Source organism: Neovison vison, chromosome 11, assembly GCF_020171115.1.
Source record: "Neovison vison isolate M4711 chromosome 11, ASM_NN_V1, whole genome shotgun sequence".
NCBI lineage: Eukaryota > Metazoa > Chordata > Mammalia > Carnivora > Mustelidae > Neogale > Neogale vison.
This window is the reverse complement of record NC_058101.1, coordinates 87,584,065-87,600,867: the sequence shown is the minus strand read 5'-3', so window position 1 is coordinate 87,600,867 and position 16,803 is coordinate 87,584,065. Positions and strand designations below refer to the sequence as shown.

Genomic DNA, 16,803 nt, shown 5'->3' with positions numbered 1-16,803 from the left:
TTTTAATGACTGTTTCAATCTCCTTACTGGTTATGGGTCTGTTCAGGCTTTCTATTTCTTCCTGGTTCAATTTTGGTAGTTTATATGTTTCTAGGAATGCATCCATTTCTTCCAGATTGTCAAATTTGTTGGCGTAGAGTTGCTCATAGTATGTTCTTATAATAGTTTGTATTTCTTTGGTGTTAGTTGTGATCTCTCCTCTTTCATTCATAATTTTATTTATTTGGGTCCTTTCTCTTTTCTTTTTGGTAAGTCTGGCCAGGGGTTTATCAATTTTATTAATTCTTTCAAAGAACCAGCTCCTAGTTTCGTTGATTTGCTCTGTTGTTTTTTTGGTTTCTATTTCATTGATTTCTGCTCTGATCTTTATGATTTCTCTTCTCCTGCTGGGCTTAGGGTTTCTTTCTTGTTCTTTCTCCAGCTCCTTTAGGTGTAGGGTTAGGTTGTGTACCTGAGACCTTTCTTGTTTCTTGAGAAAAGCTTGTACCGCTATATATTTTCCTCTCAGGACTGCCTTTGTTGTGTCCCACAGATTTTGAACTGTTGTATTTTCATTATCATTTGTTTCCATGATTTTTTTCAATTCTTCTTTAATTTCCCGGTTGACCCATTCATTCTTTAGAAGGATGCTGTTTAGTCTCCAGGTATTTGTGTTCTTTCCAAACTTCCTCTTGTGGTTGAGTTCTAGCTTCAGAGCATTGTGGTCTGAAAATATGCAGGGAATGATCCCAATCTTTTGATACTGGTTGAGTCCTGATTTAGGACCGAGGATGTGATCTATTCTGGAGAATGTTCCATGTGCACTAGAGAAGAATGTGTATTCTGTTGCTTTGAGATGAAATGTTCTGAATATATCTGTGATGTCCATCTCATCTAGTGTATCATTTAAGGCTTTTATTTCCCTGTTGATCTTTTGCTTGGATGATCTGTCCATTTCAGTGAGGGGAGTGTTAAAGTCCCCTACTATTATTGTATTATTGTTGATGTGTTTCTTTGATTTTGTTATTAATTGGTTTATATAGTTTGCTGCGCCCCCGTTGGGGGCATAGATATTTAAAATTGTTAGATCTTCTTGTTGGACAGACCCTTTGAGTATGATATAGTGTCCTTCCTCATCTCTTATTATAGTCTTTGGCTTAAAATCTAATTGATCTGATATAAGGATTGCCACTCCTGCTTTTTTCTGATGTCCATTAGCATGGTAAATTCTTTTCCACCCCCTCACTTTAAGTCTGGAGGTGTCTTCGGGTTTAAAATGAGTTTCTTGGAGGCAACATATAGATGGGTTTTGTTTTTTTATCCATTCTGATACCCTGTGTCTTTTGATTGGGGCATTTAGCCCACTAACATTCAGGGTAACTATTGAGAGATATGATTTTAGTGCCATTGTATTGCCTGTAAGGTGACTGTTACTGTATATTGTCTCTGTTCCTTTCTGATCTACCACTTGTAGGCTCTCTCTTTGCTTAGAGGACCCCTTTCAGTATTTCCTGTAGAGCTGGTTTGGTATTTGCAAATTCTTTCAGTTTTTGTTTGTCCTGGAAGCTTTTAATCTCTCCTTCTATTTTCAATGATAGCCTAGCTGGATATAGTATTCTTGGCTGCATGTTTTTCTCGTTTAGTGCTCTGAAAATATCATGCCAGCTCTTTCTGGCCTGCCAGGTCTCTGTGGATAAGTCAGCTGCCAATCTAATACTTTTACCATTGTATGTTACAGACTTCTTTTCCCGGGCTGCCTTCAGGATTTTCTCTTTGTCACTAAGGATTGTAAATTTTACTATTAGGTGACGGGGTGTGGGCCTATTCTTATTGATTTTGAGGGGCGTTCTCTGAACCTCCTGAATTTTGATGCTCGTTCCCTTTGCCATATTGGGGAAATTCTCCCCAATAATTCTCTCTAGTATACCTTCTGCTCCCCTCTCTCTTTCTTCTTCTTCTGGAATCCCAATTATTCTAATGTTGTTTCGTCTTATGGTGTCACTTATCTCTCGAATTCTCCCCTCATGGTCCAGTAGCTGTTTGTCCCTCTTTTGCTCAGCTTCTTTATTCTCTGTCATTTGGTCTTCTATATCGCTAATTCTTTCTTCTGCCTCATTTATCCTAGCAGTGAGAGCCTCCATTTTTGATTGAACTTCATTAATAGCTTTTTTGATTTCAACTTGGGTAGATTTTAGTTCTTTTATTTCTCCAGAAAGGGCTTTTATATCTCTGGAGAGGGTTTCTCTAATATCTTCCATGCCTTTTTCAAGCCCGGCTATAACCTTGAGAATTGTCATTTTGAACTCTAGATCTGACATATTACCAATGTCTGTATTGATTAGGTCCCTAGCCTTCGGTACTGCCTCTTGTTCTTTTTTTTGTTGTGAATTTTTCCGCCTTGTCATTTTGTCCAGCTAAGAGTATATGAAGGAGCAAGTAAAATACTAAAAGGGTGGCAACAATCCCAGGAAAATATGCTTTAACCAAATCAGAAGAGATCCCAAATCGTGAGGGGGGATTTCTCCCCCCTCACGATTGGGTGAGGGATCTCCTCTGATTGGGATCTCCTTTGATTGGGATCTCCCAATCTCTTCTGATTGGGATCTCTTCTGATTTGGGGATAAAAAGAGGTTCAAAAAGAAAGAAAGAAATAAAAGAAAAAAAGAATTAAAAAAAAGAGATTGATTTAAAAATTCAATCAAGAATTTAAAAGGAATTAAGAAAAAAAAAGATTGAAGAGATTAGGATCTCTTCTGATTTGGGGATAAAAAGAGGTTCAAAAATAAAGAAAGAAAAAAAAAGAAATAAAAAAAAGAAAATGAATAAAGAAAAGTATAAAAAAGAAAAAAAATATATATATATTAGATAATCTAGTTAAAAAACGTTAAAAAAGAAAAGGGTAAAAGTTATAAAAAATTTTAGCAGAAGAAGAAAAAAAAATGAAAAAGAAAAAAATTAAATTAACTGCAAGACTAAAAAATCACAGGCAGAAAGCCACGAGTTCCATGGTTTGTTTTCTCCTCCTCTGGAATTCTGCTGCTCTCTCCTTGGTATTGAAACTGCACTCCTTGGTAGGTAAACTTGGTCTTGCCTGGATTTCTTGTTGATCTTCTGGGGGAGGGGCCTGTTGTAGTGATTCTCAAGTGTCTTTGCCCCAGGCGGAATTACACCGCCCTTACCAGGGGCCGGGCTGAGTGATCTGCTCGGCTTTGCTTTCAGGAGCTTTTGTTCCCTGAGCGCTTTCCGTAGAGTTCCGGAGGACGGGAATACAAATGGCGGCCTCCTGGTCTCCGGCCTGGAGGAGCCGAGAGTCCGGGGCCCCGCTCCCCAGTGCGCCCTCAGCGAACAGCTCCTAGTAACTCGCGTCTGCCTAACCTCCGGCCGTGCTCCGAGCTCACCGAGCTTGCGACCGGTTCAAGGCAACTCTGAGCTGCGAGCTTACTGTCGGCTCTGTCTTTGCAGCCGGCTTTCCCGTTCCAATACCCGCAAGCTCTGCGACACTCAGACACCCCCGATCCTTCTGTGACCCCGCGGGACCTGAGGTCACGCCGACCCCGCGTGGGCTTCGCCCCGGTTTAGCCTCCGGAGCGATGTCCCTCAGCGGAACAGACTTTTAAAAGTCCTGATTTTGTGCTCCGCTGCTCCGCCGCTTGCCGGGAGCCGGCCCCTCCCCCCGGGGTCTATCTTCCCATCGCTTTGGATTCACTTCTCCGCCAGTCCTACCTTTCAGAAAGTGGTTGTTTTTCTGTTTCTAGTATTGCTGTTCTTCTTCTCTTCGATCTGCCGATGGATTTGCAGGTGTTTGCGATCTTTAGATAAGCTCTCTAGCTGATCTCCTGCTAGCTGAGGTAGTCTCAGCCTGCTACTTCTCCGCCATCTTGACTCCTCCCCCTAGAGAAGTTTTATATTAATAATTTTTTTGTTGGTCTTAAGCCTTGTTTAACTCTTATTAATTCTACTAGTTTTCTTCTGATCTTTTTGGCTTTCCTGGGTGGGTGATTGTCATGTGCAAGTAATGGAAGTTTAGTCTCTTTCCATCCTTTTACCTTTTTCTCACTTTTATTTTTTATATTCTTAGTAGCCAGGACCTTCACGATTAAATTATCCATTCATAGTAATAGTGTCATCTTTGTTTTTTTGCCAATTTAGAGAGTGTATATAGTCTTTTCATTAAGTGTAATGTTTGTTAAAAATTTCTGGAATAGAATATTAATCAAATACACTTTGCTAAGAGCATTTTAAATTATTTTTATCATTATAAGCAGATGTTGAATCTTAAATATATTTTTTCTATATCAATAAAAATAATTCTCAATTTAGTGAGTGCGTGAGTTTATAGTTTTTCTGATGAACTGGCTTTTTATTTCAGAGATAAACTCTTTGTGAATATGTGGATTTTTTAATACACTATTAGATTTAGTTAACTAGTATCTTATTTAGAACTTTTCCCCATGCCCATAAGTGAAAAACATTTTTTTCTTGTTCAAATTTGGATTTGGGGAGTCAAGTTACATTATCCTCCTAAAATGTTTGAGTGATTTTGCTCTTACTTACTAAAAACTTCAGTCAATATGTATAAATCAGGAAAGAGAAAAAGGATAATTCTAAAAAAATCTCATGGGATTGTTATTCCTGTCATGATCGACTTAGGAGATAGAACCTATACCTGTTACTTTTACAGAGAAAATTTCATATAAAGAATTGATAACCAATTATAAAATTGTGAACTAGGTAATTGAAAGGAAGGTAGCAACTACAGGAAGGAGTATCACTGCTGAGGCTGAGAATACAAAGGGAAAAGGTCGAAATTATTAAAACCTGGGAGATGGGCTATAACTCAGACCTTTGAGGAGGAGCAACCTGATACTCTGCAGGCTAACTCAGTCCTCTGAGAAGGTAGCACTGCTAGGTTTGTGCTGGTGTTGGTAGAATGATGGTCACAGGAATAGCAAATGGATAGGAAGTCTATGGGACATCAAGTCCCTTCTTCTTCAGCTTTGCTGTCTTCCTCTAGAGATTTGCTCTATCATTGGCAAAGTCTACCATGGAACAAAAAAGTAGTTTGCAGTGTCAGCCCTGGAGCTAGGAGAAGCATGATCTTCAAGCTAAGTGTCAGTAATTTAATAAGTACTACAATTGAAAACTAAATCAGATAATACTTAAATAATCTCTCTGAGCTATAAAAGACATCATATGGTAAATTAGATATTAAGAATAGAATAGTAAAATTATGTTTTAAATATTCTCTAAGATGAAATCATAACAAATTTATTAAGAAGAAGGGTTAAAAATAACTGCACTCAGCTTGAGTATTTGGAAGAAATTAATAAAATAAACCCAAGAGGAGGGAAACTAAAAATATAAGGTTGGATTTAATGGAATAGAGAACAGAACAACAAAGATTAAAAAAAATTCATTCTTTGGAAAGACTTTTAAGATTATGAAGTCAGAAGAATGTCTGTTCAAGAGACAGGAGCATACTGTTGGTATTTTTGGTGAAAGAGAAAAGAAGATACAAATGAAAGGACACCTGGGTGGCTAAGTGGCTGCCTTCAGCTCAGGTCATGATCCCAGGGTCCTGAGATTGAGTACCACATTGGGTTCCTTGCTTAGTGGGGAGCCCACTTCTCTCTCTGCTTGCCACTCCCCCTGCTTGTGCTCTCTTTTTCTCTCTCTCTGACAGATAAATAAATAAAATCTTTTTTAAAAATATTTTTAAAAAGATACAGATAAAATACAGAGATCAGAGTTAACTACCGACAAAATAAAGATTTAAGAAACAAACAGATGTTCTTCCTAGATGTTAAAAACCCTCTGTGCAGTAGAATAATATCTATTTCACTGACTTTTCCTATTTTTCCTGACAGCCTCATGATTGACTTTACTTTGATTCACTATGCTCTGTTCATGTAAATACATACATTAACATTTCCAGTATAATTACTAAAATAATAGAAAAAGAGTATATACTTTCAAAGCTAGTAGACAGCAAAATGGAATGTAAAAAGAACAAAACAAAAAATCAGTGTGAAAAAACCCAAGAAAAGAAGGTAGGGATTAGACTACAGTCATGTTAACGTTAGACCAAGTGACTTTAAGGCAAAAAACATCCCCGCTGATAAAGACGAGTACTGCATATTCTTTCCGTTCGTTGGGAAGGCATAACTATTTTAAAGGTCGCTGTGAAATGTATAAAGCAAACTTTCTGTATCTATACGGAGAAATGAACAGAACAGAAATGAACAGAATTTTAGTGAGAGAATTTTTTTTTAAAGATTTTATTTATTTGACAGATAGAGATCACAAGTAGGCAGACAGGCAGGCAGAGAGAGAGGAGGAAGCAGGCTCCCTGCTGAGCAGAGAGCCTGATGCGGGGCTCGATCCCAGAACCCTGAGATCATGACCTGAGCCAAAGGCAGAGGCTTAACCCACTGAGCCACCCAGGTGCCCCTAGTGAGAGAATTTTAATGCATCTTTGTCAGTGGTGTTGAGGATAGAGAAGAATTGAATGACAAAATAAAAAAACTTGACCTAATGGATATATGTTTAGAATGCTGGAACCAGCAAAGTATATGTTGAAGCATACAAAGAACATTTATGAATTCATTTAATTCAACATTTATGAATGTATTCATTTAATACACCTTATTCTCTGACCAAAATTCATTTAAGTTAAAAATGAATAAGTTAGAAAATTTCATAGTTTGGAAATTAGAAAACTCTAAATAACTCATTGGTTTAATTATAATATGCAAATGAAAATCTGTTTAGTATTAAATAATGCAGATATATCAAAATTTATGGATATATAGCTAAAGCAATGCTTATAGGGGAACTTAAAACCTGAAATTCTTAAATTAAAAATGAAAGGTTGAAAAATAATGAGCCAGGCATTGTCATTAAAAAATAATGGGCCCTAGAAAATAGAAATATTTAATACAGATTGGGCAGAAATGAACAGAAAAGGGAGACAATTACAAGAAAGAAGTAGAGTGTTTTGTGTACTCTTTCATACTAACTGCATGCTCCTTTCCTTGCTACCTCTACATGGTCCTAGTGGGCTCCAGGGTTATCTCAGCCTCTGCTCAGCATCTCTTGTTGATCCTATTACTTCATTAGAAGCTAATCTTGAGCACATTCTTTACTTCTATTTAAAGGCTAGTTCTTGGTTTTATTGGGGAGGGAAGGCAAAACCTTGCCAGCCTTTCTCTGGGTCGCAGTTGGCTTGCAGTCCTTTCAGGGCACCACCGCTCTTGTATTTGTTTCTTCTTATATTATTGCTGGTTCTTTTAGGGTGCTTTTTTTTTTTTTTTTTTTTTTGTCTGTATACTTTGTTTCTTATTATAGTGCTTGTTAGAAGGCATTCTTAGATATCTAGTGATCTTTGGGTGTTTTCTCATATTTGAAAGTGGAGCTCCTAAAAGTTGATTAGGTACTCTGAGCTTGTGGTCTTTCATGTAGTGAGTGCTGCATGGGCCCTTTCCTTGGGTGAAGGAACTTGTCGGTATCCTTGGTCGGGCTGATACCTTTCTGTGAGAAAGATCTTAGCTTCCTATGTGGCAGGTGTATCTTGATAGTAAACTCTGGGAGCAGCAGGGAAGAGCAGAGTGGAGGAGGTGGGGAGTCTTACTAATTTCTCTATTCGGTACGATTCCCTTGTCTCTAGCTGTGCTTTGTGTCCCCTCAATTCAGAAATGGTTTGTGTTACTTACTAAGAGAAGACATCTTTAGAGATAGGCTATAGGAAACATCATCTGACTCCACGCAATTAGGGAGGGGATCTTGAGGAGCTAACTGCTTCCTAACAGACTTCTCTCTGAACCTTCCACTTTTTATTTCTAACCCGATTTTTCTATTTTTTTTCCCCCCAGAAGTGATTTGTGCTATCCAACTTTGAGCTCTTTTGATTATATGTGGGTAAGGTGAATAGGAGGGGCATCTATTGGCATAAATCTGGTTCCTCTCAGATTTTCTCACTGTATGCTAGTGTGTCAGCTTTCCTGGGTCAGTTATATGCAGTTACTACTTGTTTATTTGCTGTTCGGTTTCCAAAATTTTTGTTGTTATTTTATTGTTTTTTTCCTATATGCTGTTCCAGGTTTGTTTCTTTAAAAAATCCCCTTATACTCACAGTAGTAGAGGCTTGGGAGGGAGCAAAAGAAAGTGTTTGGATTTAATCTTCTGTCTTTACCAGCTTGAATGACTTTACTTCATACCTTTATTTTTCAACTCTTGATTCATATGCTCTGTAGTGGCTCACTTTCATCTTTTAATTTTAAATTAATTTGAGAAATAGTAGGTAAGTATATGTTATCTATCGTTTGGGTATGTTCATCACAGAATCAGTCTTTCTATTTTACTATTTCTTAACTTTTAAAAAATCCTGTCTTTATTTTTTCTCCTCTTCTGTCTTTGGGAATTCCTTCTCTTTTTCTTGCTATCTTCATAGATGTGGAAATTTTTGTCTAGCTCTAAATTCTGTAGTTTGCATTTGAAATCACAGATGTTTTGCAAGTTTATAAATATATTCTTATTGTAAATGCTTTAGCCATATATTGTCTTTTTTCCAAACCCCTTCCTCACATGAAAATAAGTGATCTTTCTTGTCAAGCTTTATGATTACATGTCACAAATGTGGCAGGGAAATTATTTGACTGCTTCCTTTGTTTCAGTTTTTAGTATCTCGGTTCTGGTAAGAGTGAGGTATCTGGTTTAAATTAAAAATGTTGACCAGTATTGCTTGAGAGCCATTTGAAACATGAAGAAGAGTCAGATTCTTTTGATTACTTCCCATTTATGTAAGATTTATAGGAATTTCTTAAGTTCTTTTGGGCCACCAACATGCTCCTTAATACAACACAGCACTTTAGTTACTGCAGTTTTATCTGTTTAGGCTTCTTTTTTATGCTACTGTACCATTTAACTAAAAGGTATATTACGCAATGAAACAACCTAATTTAATATTAACTTTTATTTTTGTGTCGAGAGTTGTGAAGGGTCTGAGGTTTTACACTCTGCCTGCAAGCTAGTAAGTTTTCCAAGTGCTTGCAGAAGATACAGTATTCCTGGGTCATGGGGTGTCTGGCAGGCTCAGTCAGTGGAGCATGTGATTCTTGATCTTGGGATTGTGAGTTCAGGCCCCATGTTGGGCATAGGACCTTTAAAAAAGAAAAAAATAAATAAAAATCCTGGGTCATAGTCAAAGGCCAGAATACTATAGCAACAGAAGTAGCCAGAGCAGCAGCATTTGAACCAGTTCCTTGAGCCTCACTTTTCACAGAGTGACATGAAGAAGGATGGGTGTCTTCTGTTTCCAGACAAGACATTATAGGAGGAGAATCTTGAATTCAGGGAACCCGAATCTTTTGTATCAGACAGTAAGCATGTCTGCTGTTTGCTTTGCTGGGAGACAGTCTATCTTCATATGTACAAACATCCTTGAAAATATATCTGGAACAGAGACAGTGCTTTTGCTCAAAAGATAAGCAGAAATGCTCGAGTGATGTGAAGAATTATCTTTCAGCATATTGGAAGGCAGAAAAACCAACTGGGTGTTTGTTAGGTGACCTAAGATGTTTTCTGTAGAAAATAATGATTTTTTTTTTTTAATGTGTATCTTAAGTTTCTTCTTATGTAGCTATTTTTGCAGGTTAGCTTACTATCTCCGAGTCCTCTGTGAATATTAGATTCACACTGATAGTTTCCTGGGAAAGATTGCTATAGATTGATTTTCTGACTATCGTTGAGGTATTCATTTTTTTCTTACTAGTCAAACATACCTAACCTTCTGTTTTGGGAGTTTGTGTCTGCCCTCTTTGCACCAATGCTTCTGTTTCTCTATAAAAGTTCAAATATATGAAAGTAAGTAAAATGATAGTTATGGTATCTTTTTATCTTTGTAAAAAATTCATGGAGGCATAGCATCCATGTTTTAGACAAAAGATCTTTAACATGATGGAGCTAGCTGGTGTCCCAGGACAAGTTCGGGTATTCAGACTGAATATCCAAGGGGTGTCTGAGACCGGAATTCTAAGTGGACCTTCATCATTCACTGGAACACAAAAGTCTCACTTTTTGTGAGTCTCAGGCAAAGAGCACTTAGATAGGGACTCTGCTGCCTAGAGGTCTTTGTCACAGGTCAAAGGGCTCTAAATCTGGCAACTTAGCTATGAAGGAAGGGGAATTAGGATGTTTAGTTCTGTTAGTGTTTAAACTGCAAGCAAATAGCAAAAATAATGAATTTACATCTGTCACTTTCCAGGTCAGCATCAGCACTTTCAAGGTCAGATCTCTTTTAAGCTATTCTTGATTTCTCTACATTTGACGTGGTTGAACATCTTTTTGGCTCCTGCAGTATTTTACTATTCTGATTCTACTCCTGCATCTCTTTGTATTCTGTCTTTTTAAAAAACCATCATTTCTTATGCTTTTCAAATGATGGGCTTTCTTAAGATTGAGCCTTAGCTCTCATTTTTTCATCACTGGTCTCTTTCTAAGCTCTTTTTATAGGTCTCTCCTGTTCCTGTAATATCAGATCTCATGTGTATGCACACAACTCTAAAGTCTGATTCTTTCTTGAGTTCCAAAACCACATTTCCAGCTGCCAACTGAATATTTCCTTTAAGATATTCTGCCAATACCTTACAAAATTTATAACTCTGGGTTGAATGCATTAATAAAAAGGGCAGAAGCAAGAGTTTTGTTATTCCCTAGGTTATTTAGATAACTCCTTATGGTCTTTTTTGTGGATTTTTTTTGTAAGCGTTATTTCATGTTTATGAAGTATCTGTCTTTTCATATTTCATATCAGTTTGTCATATTTTTACTGCCCAAACTAAGCATTTGGATTTTTGCCTTCATCTCCCATATTCTTCAGGCACCTACCCCACCTCCATATATACACACAAGCACAAACAATTTTAAATGCTATAATATGTGTGAAGTTTGGGTTTATTATTAGTTTTTTGGTAATGATTCAGTCTGTATTTATGGGGCAGAAGATAAATCTTGTATTACTTTTCTCTTTACAGGTCTCCATGCCTTACGGAGAGTCCTGAAGAAACAGCCTAATCTCTCTGATAGCAAGATGGCTGGGCTGGTGAAGATTACTCTGAATGATTTCTTACAGGGGATGAATGACATCAGGCCCAGTGCGATGAGGGAAGTAGCAATTGATGTACCAAATGTAAGTCATTTGTGCTCCCATGCTAGCTACACTGTTTGAATAGAACTCTAAAAGAAATTGAGACTCCAGGGAAACAACTGCTTAGGCTAAACTTCAAAAAACGCTTTTTTAAAATTAAAATTTTTATGGATGTAATTGGAGCTTCAGTGTAGTTGTAAGAAATACTTTAGGGAAATCCTGTGTATTCTCACTCCCCCCCCACCCCCCCACGGTAACATCTTGTAAAAGTACTACAGTATCATAAGCATTGTATTCATATTGATATAATCACTGAACTTATTCGGATTTCCACGGTGTTACGTGTACTTGTGTGTATGTGTGTTTAGTTCTATGCAGTTTTATTATAAAGATTTGTGTGTCCATCACCAGAATCAAGATACTGAATAGTTCCATCACCACAATGATCCCTCGCTTTGCCCCTTTGTAGCCATACTTAGCTTGTTCCCGCACCCATTTCTAAAATTATGTCATTTTAGAAATACCGTAAAATGGAATTGTATGGTAGCAAGCATTTGGTATTAGTTTTTCCCATTTAGCATAATTCCCAGGAGATTCATCCAAGTTGCTATGTGCAACAGTAGTTTGTTACTTTCTATTGCTGAGTAGTATGCCATGGTATGACTGTACTATAGTTTGTTTAACCATTCGTCTGTTGAAGGACATCTGTTTCTAGTTTGGGGCATTTATGATTAAACCTGCTATGGACAGTCATGTGCAGGTATTATGTTAATCTAAATTTTTATTTCTCTGGAATAAATGCACAAGAGGACAACTGTTGGGTTGTATGCTAATTGTATATTTAGTCTTATAAGAAAATGTCTACTAGGCTAATTTTAGAACAAAAATAAAAAGTCTTCTAGTTATGATGCCTCTACTATTGATGCCTGATGTTGTTTCCTTAGGTTCCTTTATGTTTTCTTCATCATTGACATGCTTCGCAAAGTTCACAGTCAAATCACCACAAGGGCAACAGAAACTTCATTTTATGGGTGAATTATTTGCTAAGTTATCACCTGAGTGGGCCTAACATTCTGGGGGAGAAAATGGTCTTATATAGTTCTCTTTGAATATATGAATATTTCTGGAAAATGAACATTGAAACAAAGCATTGATGGCATGTCCTGTGTCATATTGGAATAGGGGATAGACTGTTAAATTTGGCTTGATCATCAGGAGGTTTATATCTTAGTGTAGCTTGAGGAAAGTTTACAGATTGCTCTGTGACAGTTTTAGGAGAGCTCTGATGGAAGAATGGAATTTTGTGACTATTCTTTCCCTCTGCTTCAATCATATCACTCCATTAGTTTTTCTTTTTTGAGTTAGTCTTACTGCTTCTGAGATACTCCCTTATAAAAGCTCTAACATTATAGTTATTTGAAAACTTAAAGCCTTATTAGAGAGTCAGGCATAGTTTTGTGCCCTTTGCCCCATTGTGCCCATTGTGTATATATTAATAGTCATCTTGGTCATGAGCTAATGTTTTTTCAATTGCTGCAAGCTAAAACAAAAATATACAACAAACTTAAAGAGACTACAAAGATATTAATTCTGTGGAATAAATATAGTCTATGGAATGATACAGGGGGGAAGAAGTCAGTGGATTTGTTTTCTCCTTTTTTTGTTGTTTTGTTTTGCTTTTTTTGTTTTTACTTTTAAAAGTGTTCTTGGAAAATGTGTTTTGTGGCCACATAAGTCTTGGAAATGCTGTTTTAATAAAATCAGTTATATTTCTTTGCTGCAGAGCTTTTCACTGTCAAAAGAGAGCTGTTATGGAAACTTACTTGGCCATGGACCCTGTAGAGCAGATACCTTCTGCATTTTACAATGTGGTAGATTGCAAAAAATGACTGCAGATTCTTCCCATCACTGTATGTTTGCCCTTTTTGCACAGCAACTTTGTAGCTCCTACCATAAAAGAGATGAAGTCAAGTTTTCCATCCTTTGAATTTGTACTTGGCCATGTAACTTGCTTTGGCTAATAGAATATTAACCATCATGATGCAATCAGGCTTGAAAGCACTGGGGCTTGCCTTTTCTTGCTGCTCTTTGAAACCCTGAATTAGTTATGCTAAGAAAACTGTGGTAGTTTGTTGGAGGATGAGAGACCATGTGGAGCGGAAGTGAGCCCTCTTAGCTGAGATCCCCTCCTTTTGGTCACCCTGCCAGTGGTCACACATCTGATAGACACCATGCTAAACTGTTTCATCCCAGATCAGAAGTTTACCTAAACCAGAGGAGCCACCCAATTAACTCTTAGAATTGTCAGAAATAACAAATGTTTGTTGTTCTGAGCAACTAAGTTTTATGGTAGTTAGCAAAAGCTTCCGTGGCAAAGACGCTTGTTGACTTCTTATAGAACATGATTGTTTTGTAAATTAAGGTGAGAAACACTGCCCTGGAGATAGGAACATCCCTAAGGACTAGCTTCTAGTTTAGGCAACTTTATGTGATTTTAAATTGTTTTTGAAACTTTTTCAAATTCACTAATGAATTTATAGCTTAACATTGGGGGCTTACCAAAGCTGTGTAACACAATGTGCTCATGTGTAGTATGAATAATTTGACAACTGGAATTATGGAATAATGAATGATAGATGTTGGATTAGTAGAAGCTTTTCATTTCTTTGGAATTTATGGTCTTAAGTTTGGGCACATTGGTATGAATACTTTTACTTGTAGTATTTACCTGTATTTATTGACTACTGTCGCATAATATAATGGGTCAAGTAGAAGTCATCAAATGCCACATGCGAAAATTTCAGGTGATAGGGTTATAAACCAACTACACTATCCAAAAACACTTTAGTGTTTAAAAAAGTTTAGGAACTAAAGAAACACAGTTAAGTTTTTTAAACTTAAAATTACTGCCAGTGGAGAATGTGTTTAAACAGTGGCTCTCCACTCTTGGAATTGCTGAACTGATTTATTCATCACAGGAACTGGTACTACAACTGCATTTTTAATTGCTCTAATGAAAGATTTTTTTTCCTTTATTTTCTTTTGATACAGTATTTACAATCCATGGACTTGTGCCATTTTCCATTTGGTACTTTATTACTTGGCGTAAGGCCATGGTGTACTGTGATGTTACTCATGAGCTCCAGAGTGATTAGCCCTAGTCAAAATACTTTTTTACATTGCTTTTTATGTTCACTTCAGATTGTAAAAATTTTCCTGAGAAATTAGCATTTCTGTAATTGGATTCCTAAACTTTACTCTTCTGCTTTCAGACTATTACACTGACAAAAATATCTCCAAAATTTTTTTTGCAGGTGGTTTAGTACTTTTACTTGTAGTAACTTTGCTAACTTTGCTATAGAAAACCTGTTTCAAGTCGGTAATTAATTGTGAACATTTTTTAATAGTAAATTGAGCATTCAACATCTTTTGAGAAAAGATTTCAGTGTGTGAAATTAAAATTTGTAAATCACACTTGGCCTGGTTATATTCTCATTTTAAGATTATAATGCATTATTAATTTCAGAACACCACAAGTGTTAGCCACTTACTTAAATGTAATGTTTCCTTTTTGTGGACTTTGTGAATTGGTGATTATACCAGTTGGTGTATTAACAGTCAAATATTAAAAAAAAAAGAAAAGAAAAAAAAGTCAAATATATTTTACAGTTGATTGTTAATTAAAATCAAATGTATTTCTTTACCACAGGAATCCTCAGAATCTTTGACTATGCCACCATGAAATTTGAAATTTTGGTTTTTCACCCAGAAATAGCAACTGTTAACATTTTATTATAGTTCCAGTAGATTTTTGAAATTTTGATAAGTTGTTTTTCTTTGCATAAAGTTAATCTTAGGATACATATGGTTTTGTATTTTGCCTTATTCACTTAAAATTATATGGTAAACATTTTACTTTAAAATTTCTCAACAAACATCTTTTTAATGACTATATAATAGACTGTTTTGTGGATAAACTGTAATTATTTTATGCTTCTTCCATTATCAAATATCTGGGTTTTTTTCTGTTTTTCTCTACTACGGTTATACACACATTTGTATCCAAATGTTTGCACCTATGATTCCTAGAAGTGGAATTACCACACTAAAATACGTGGTTTTAAAGCTTGGGACAATGTTACTAAGCTCTTTTTTCCCCTATAAAGATTGTCTTAATCTATAATTATGCAGTTAAAAATTTAAAATTATAAAGAGTTTTAAAAAATCTCATTTTATTTTTACTTTAGTCCTTTTCTTTTTTATTGCCACTAGAGTTCATTTTCTTGACTGAAAAGATCTTTTTCATTATGAAGAGTAATACTTTTAAAAAAAAGTAATAGTCCTTTAAAAAAAGATTAAAAAAAGAAAATGAGAAAGAACTATCAATTTATATCTTTTCCTTTTTATAAAAATGTTTAATTTTTAGACAGTGGGTGTAAACTGGATGATGTTTTTTTTCATGGGATTTTTAAGTTCCATGAGAGAAGTTCTTATTTCTTATTTTTATCCTAGTACATAATAGATGTCCAATTAATATTTGTTCAGTGGACAAGTGGAAACTATAATTGTCATGAAAAAACCCAGATAGATTCACATATATTTAAATATTGCATCCTTCTTCTGTACTAAAGTATAATTTAGTAAATTATTACCTTCATGTAACATTCTTCAGATTCCTCATATTTTATAAAGCAAGCTGTTTCTTTAGTGAATTTTAACCTTAGTGAATTTTAACTTAACTGTTTGTTTGGTGAATTTGACAGTTTTGGAATAAAGTCGCACATAATTGTGCTAAGCTGTCTATTCTGGAAGGATACAAAGTAGTCCTTTATATTTTCTGCCAAAACATGCTGCTTTCTTGATCTATCGAAAATTCTCTTTTTATTAAGGAAACCCCTCCCCCCAAAATACAGTGCTTTTAATAGTTGTATTTACATATTATCTTTGCAATAAGTCATTTGATATATACCATAGAAATTATCACTGATAAATGGCATTCTTAACCAAATATATACAGATTGATTACCATCAAGTTTAATTCATTTATGCATCCTAAACCATCCCCACCCATACCCCCTAGCTTTCCCTGTTTCATTTTATATAGCTTCAGGTTGTTTTATGATTTGGAAATAATCCATCTTTATACTTTTGGTATTGCTTTTGGACTGCAGTGTTCAGAATTTGGACATTTGGTTCAGAATAAGCTAAAAGCCAATAAAAAGAGAGGGCTCTATTTTCATGTGAACCCACTTTTATAAAATTAACTGTAACCAGAGCCTCAAGACTAATTGTATAGCACTAAACTTCTTTGTAAGCTTGGATCCAGGTTAAACTTAGAGGTGGAGTGGCGGTCTAGTTACCTAGCATTAGAAGCATTACAGTCAAGTTGAGTGTTTACCAAATGTCATTAGTTAAATAAACATAGCTCATTTACTCTCATTTTTAAAAGTAGCAAACTTAATTATATGAATAATCAAAAGACTGTCTCACTAATTACATATTCAAAATTTACTGATGTATTTTCATTTGGCATCTTTTCAGATGAGAATAGAACATCAGGATGTGACAAGGCAGTTGAATTTCATAGGATGAGCTCATTAGCATTACTTTTCTTGTGCAGAGATTTGAGTTAAATAGTTTAATTGACCATAATTACATTTCATTCTTCAATGTACCCTCAG

At 35.8% G+C, this 16,803-nt stretch overlaps 1 protein-coding gene across 1 annotated transcript in view; it reads left to right on the top strand.

Annotated features, from left to right (window-relative positions):
* The window catches only part of SPATA5 (spermatogenesis associated 5), a 352,343-nt gene that overhangs the window by 40,689 nt on the left and 294,851 nt on the right, over nucleotides 1-16,803 (top strand). The window contains exon 10 of the mRNA XM_044224059.1: nucleotides 11,010-11,164. Coding sequence (XP_044079994.1) covers nucleotides 11,010-11,164 — 155 coding nt within the window. The remainder of the gene's footprint in view (nucleotides 1-11,009; nucleotides 11,165-16,803) is intronic.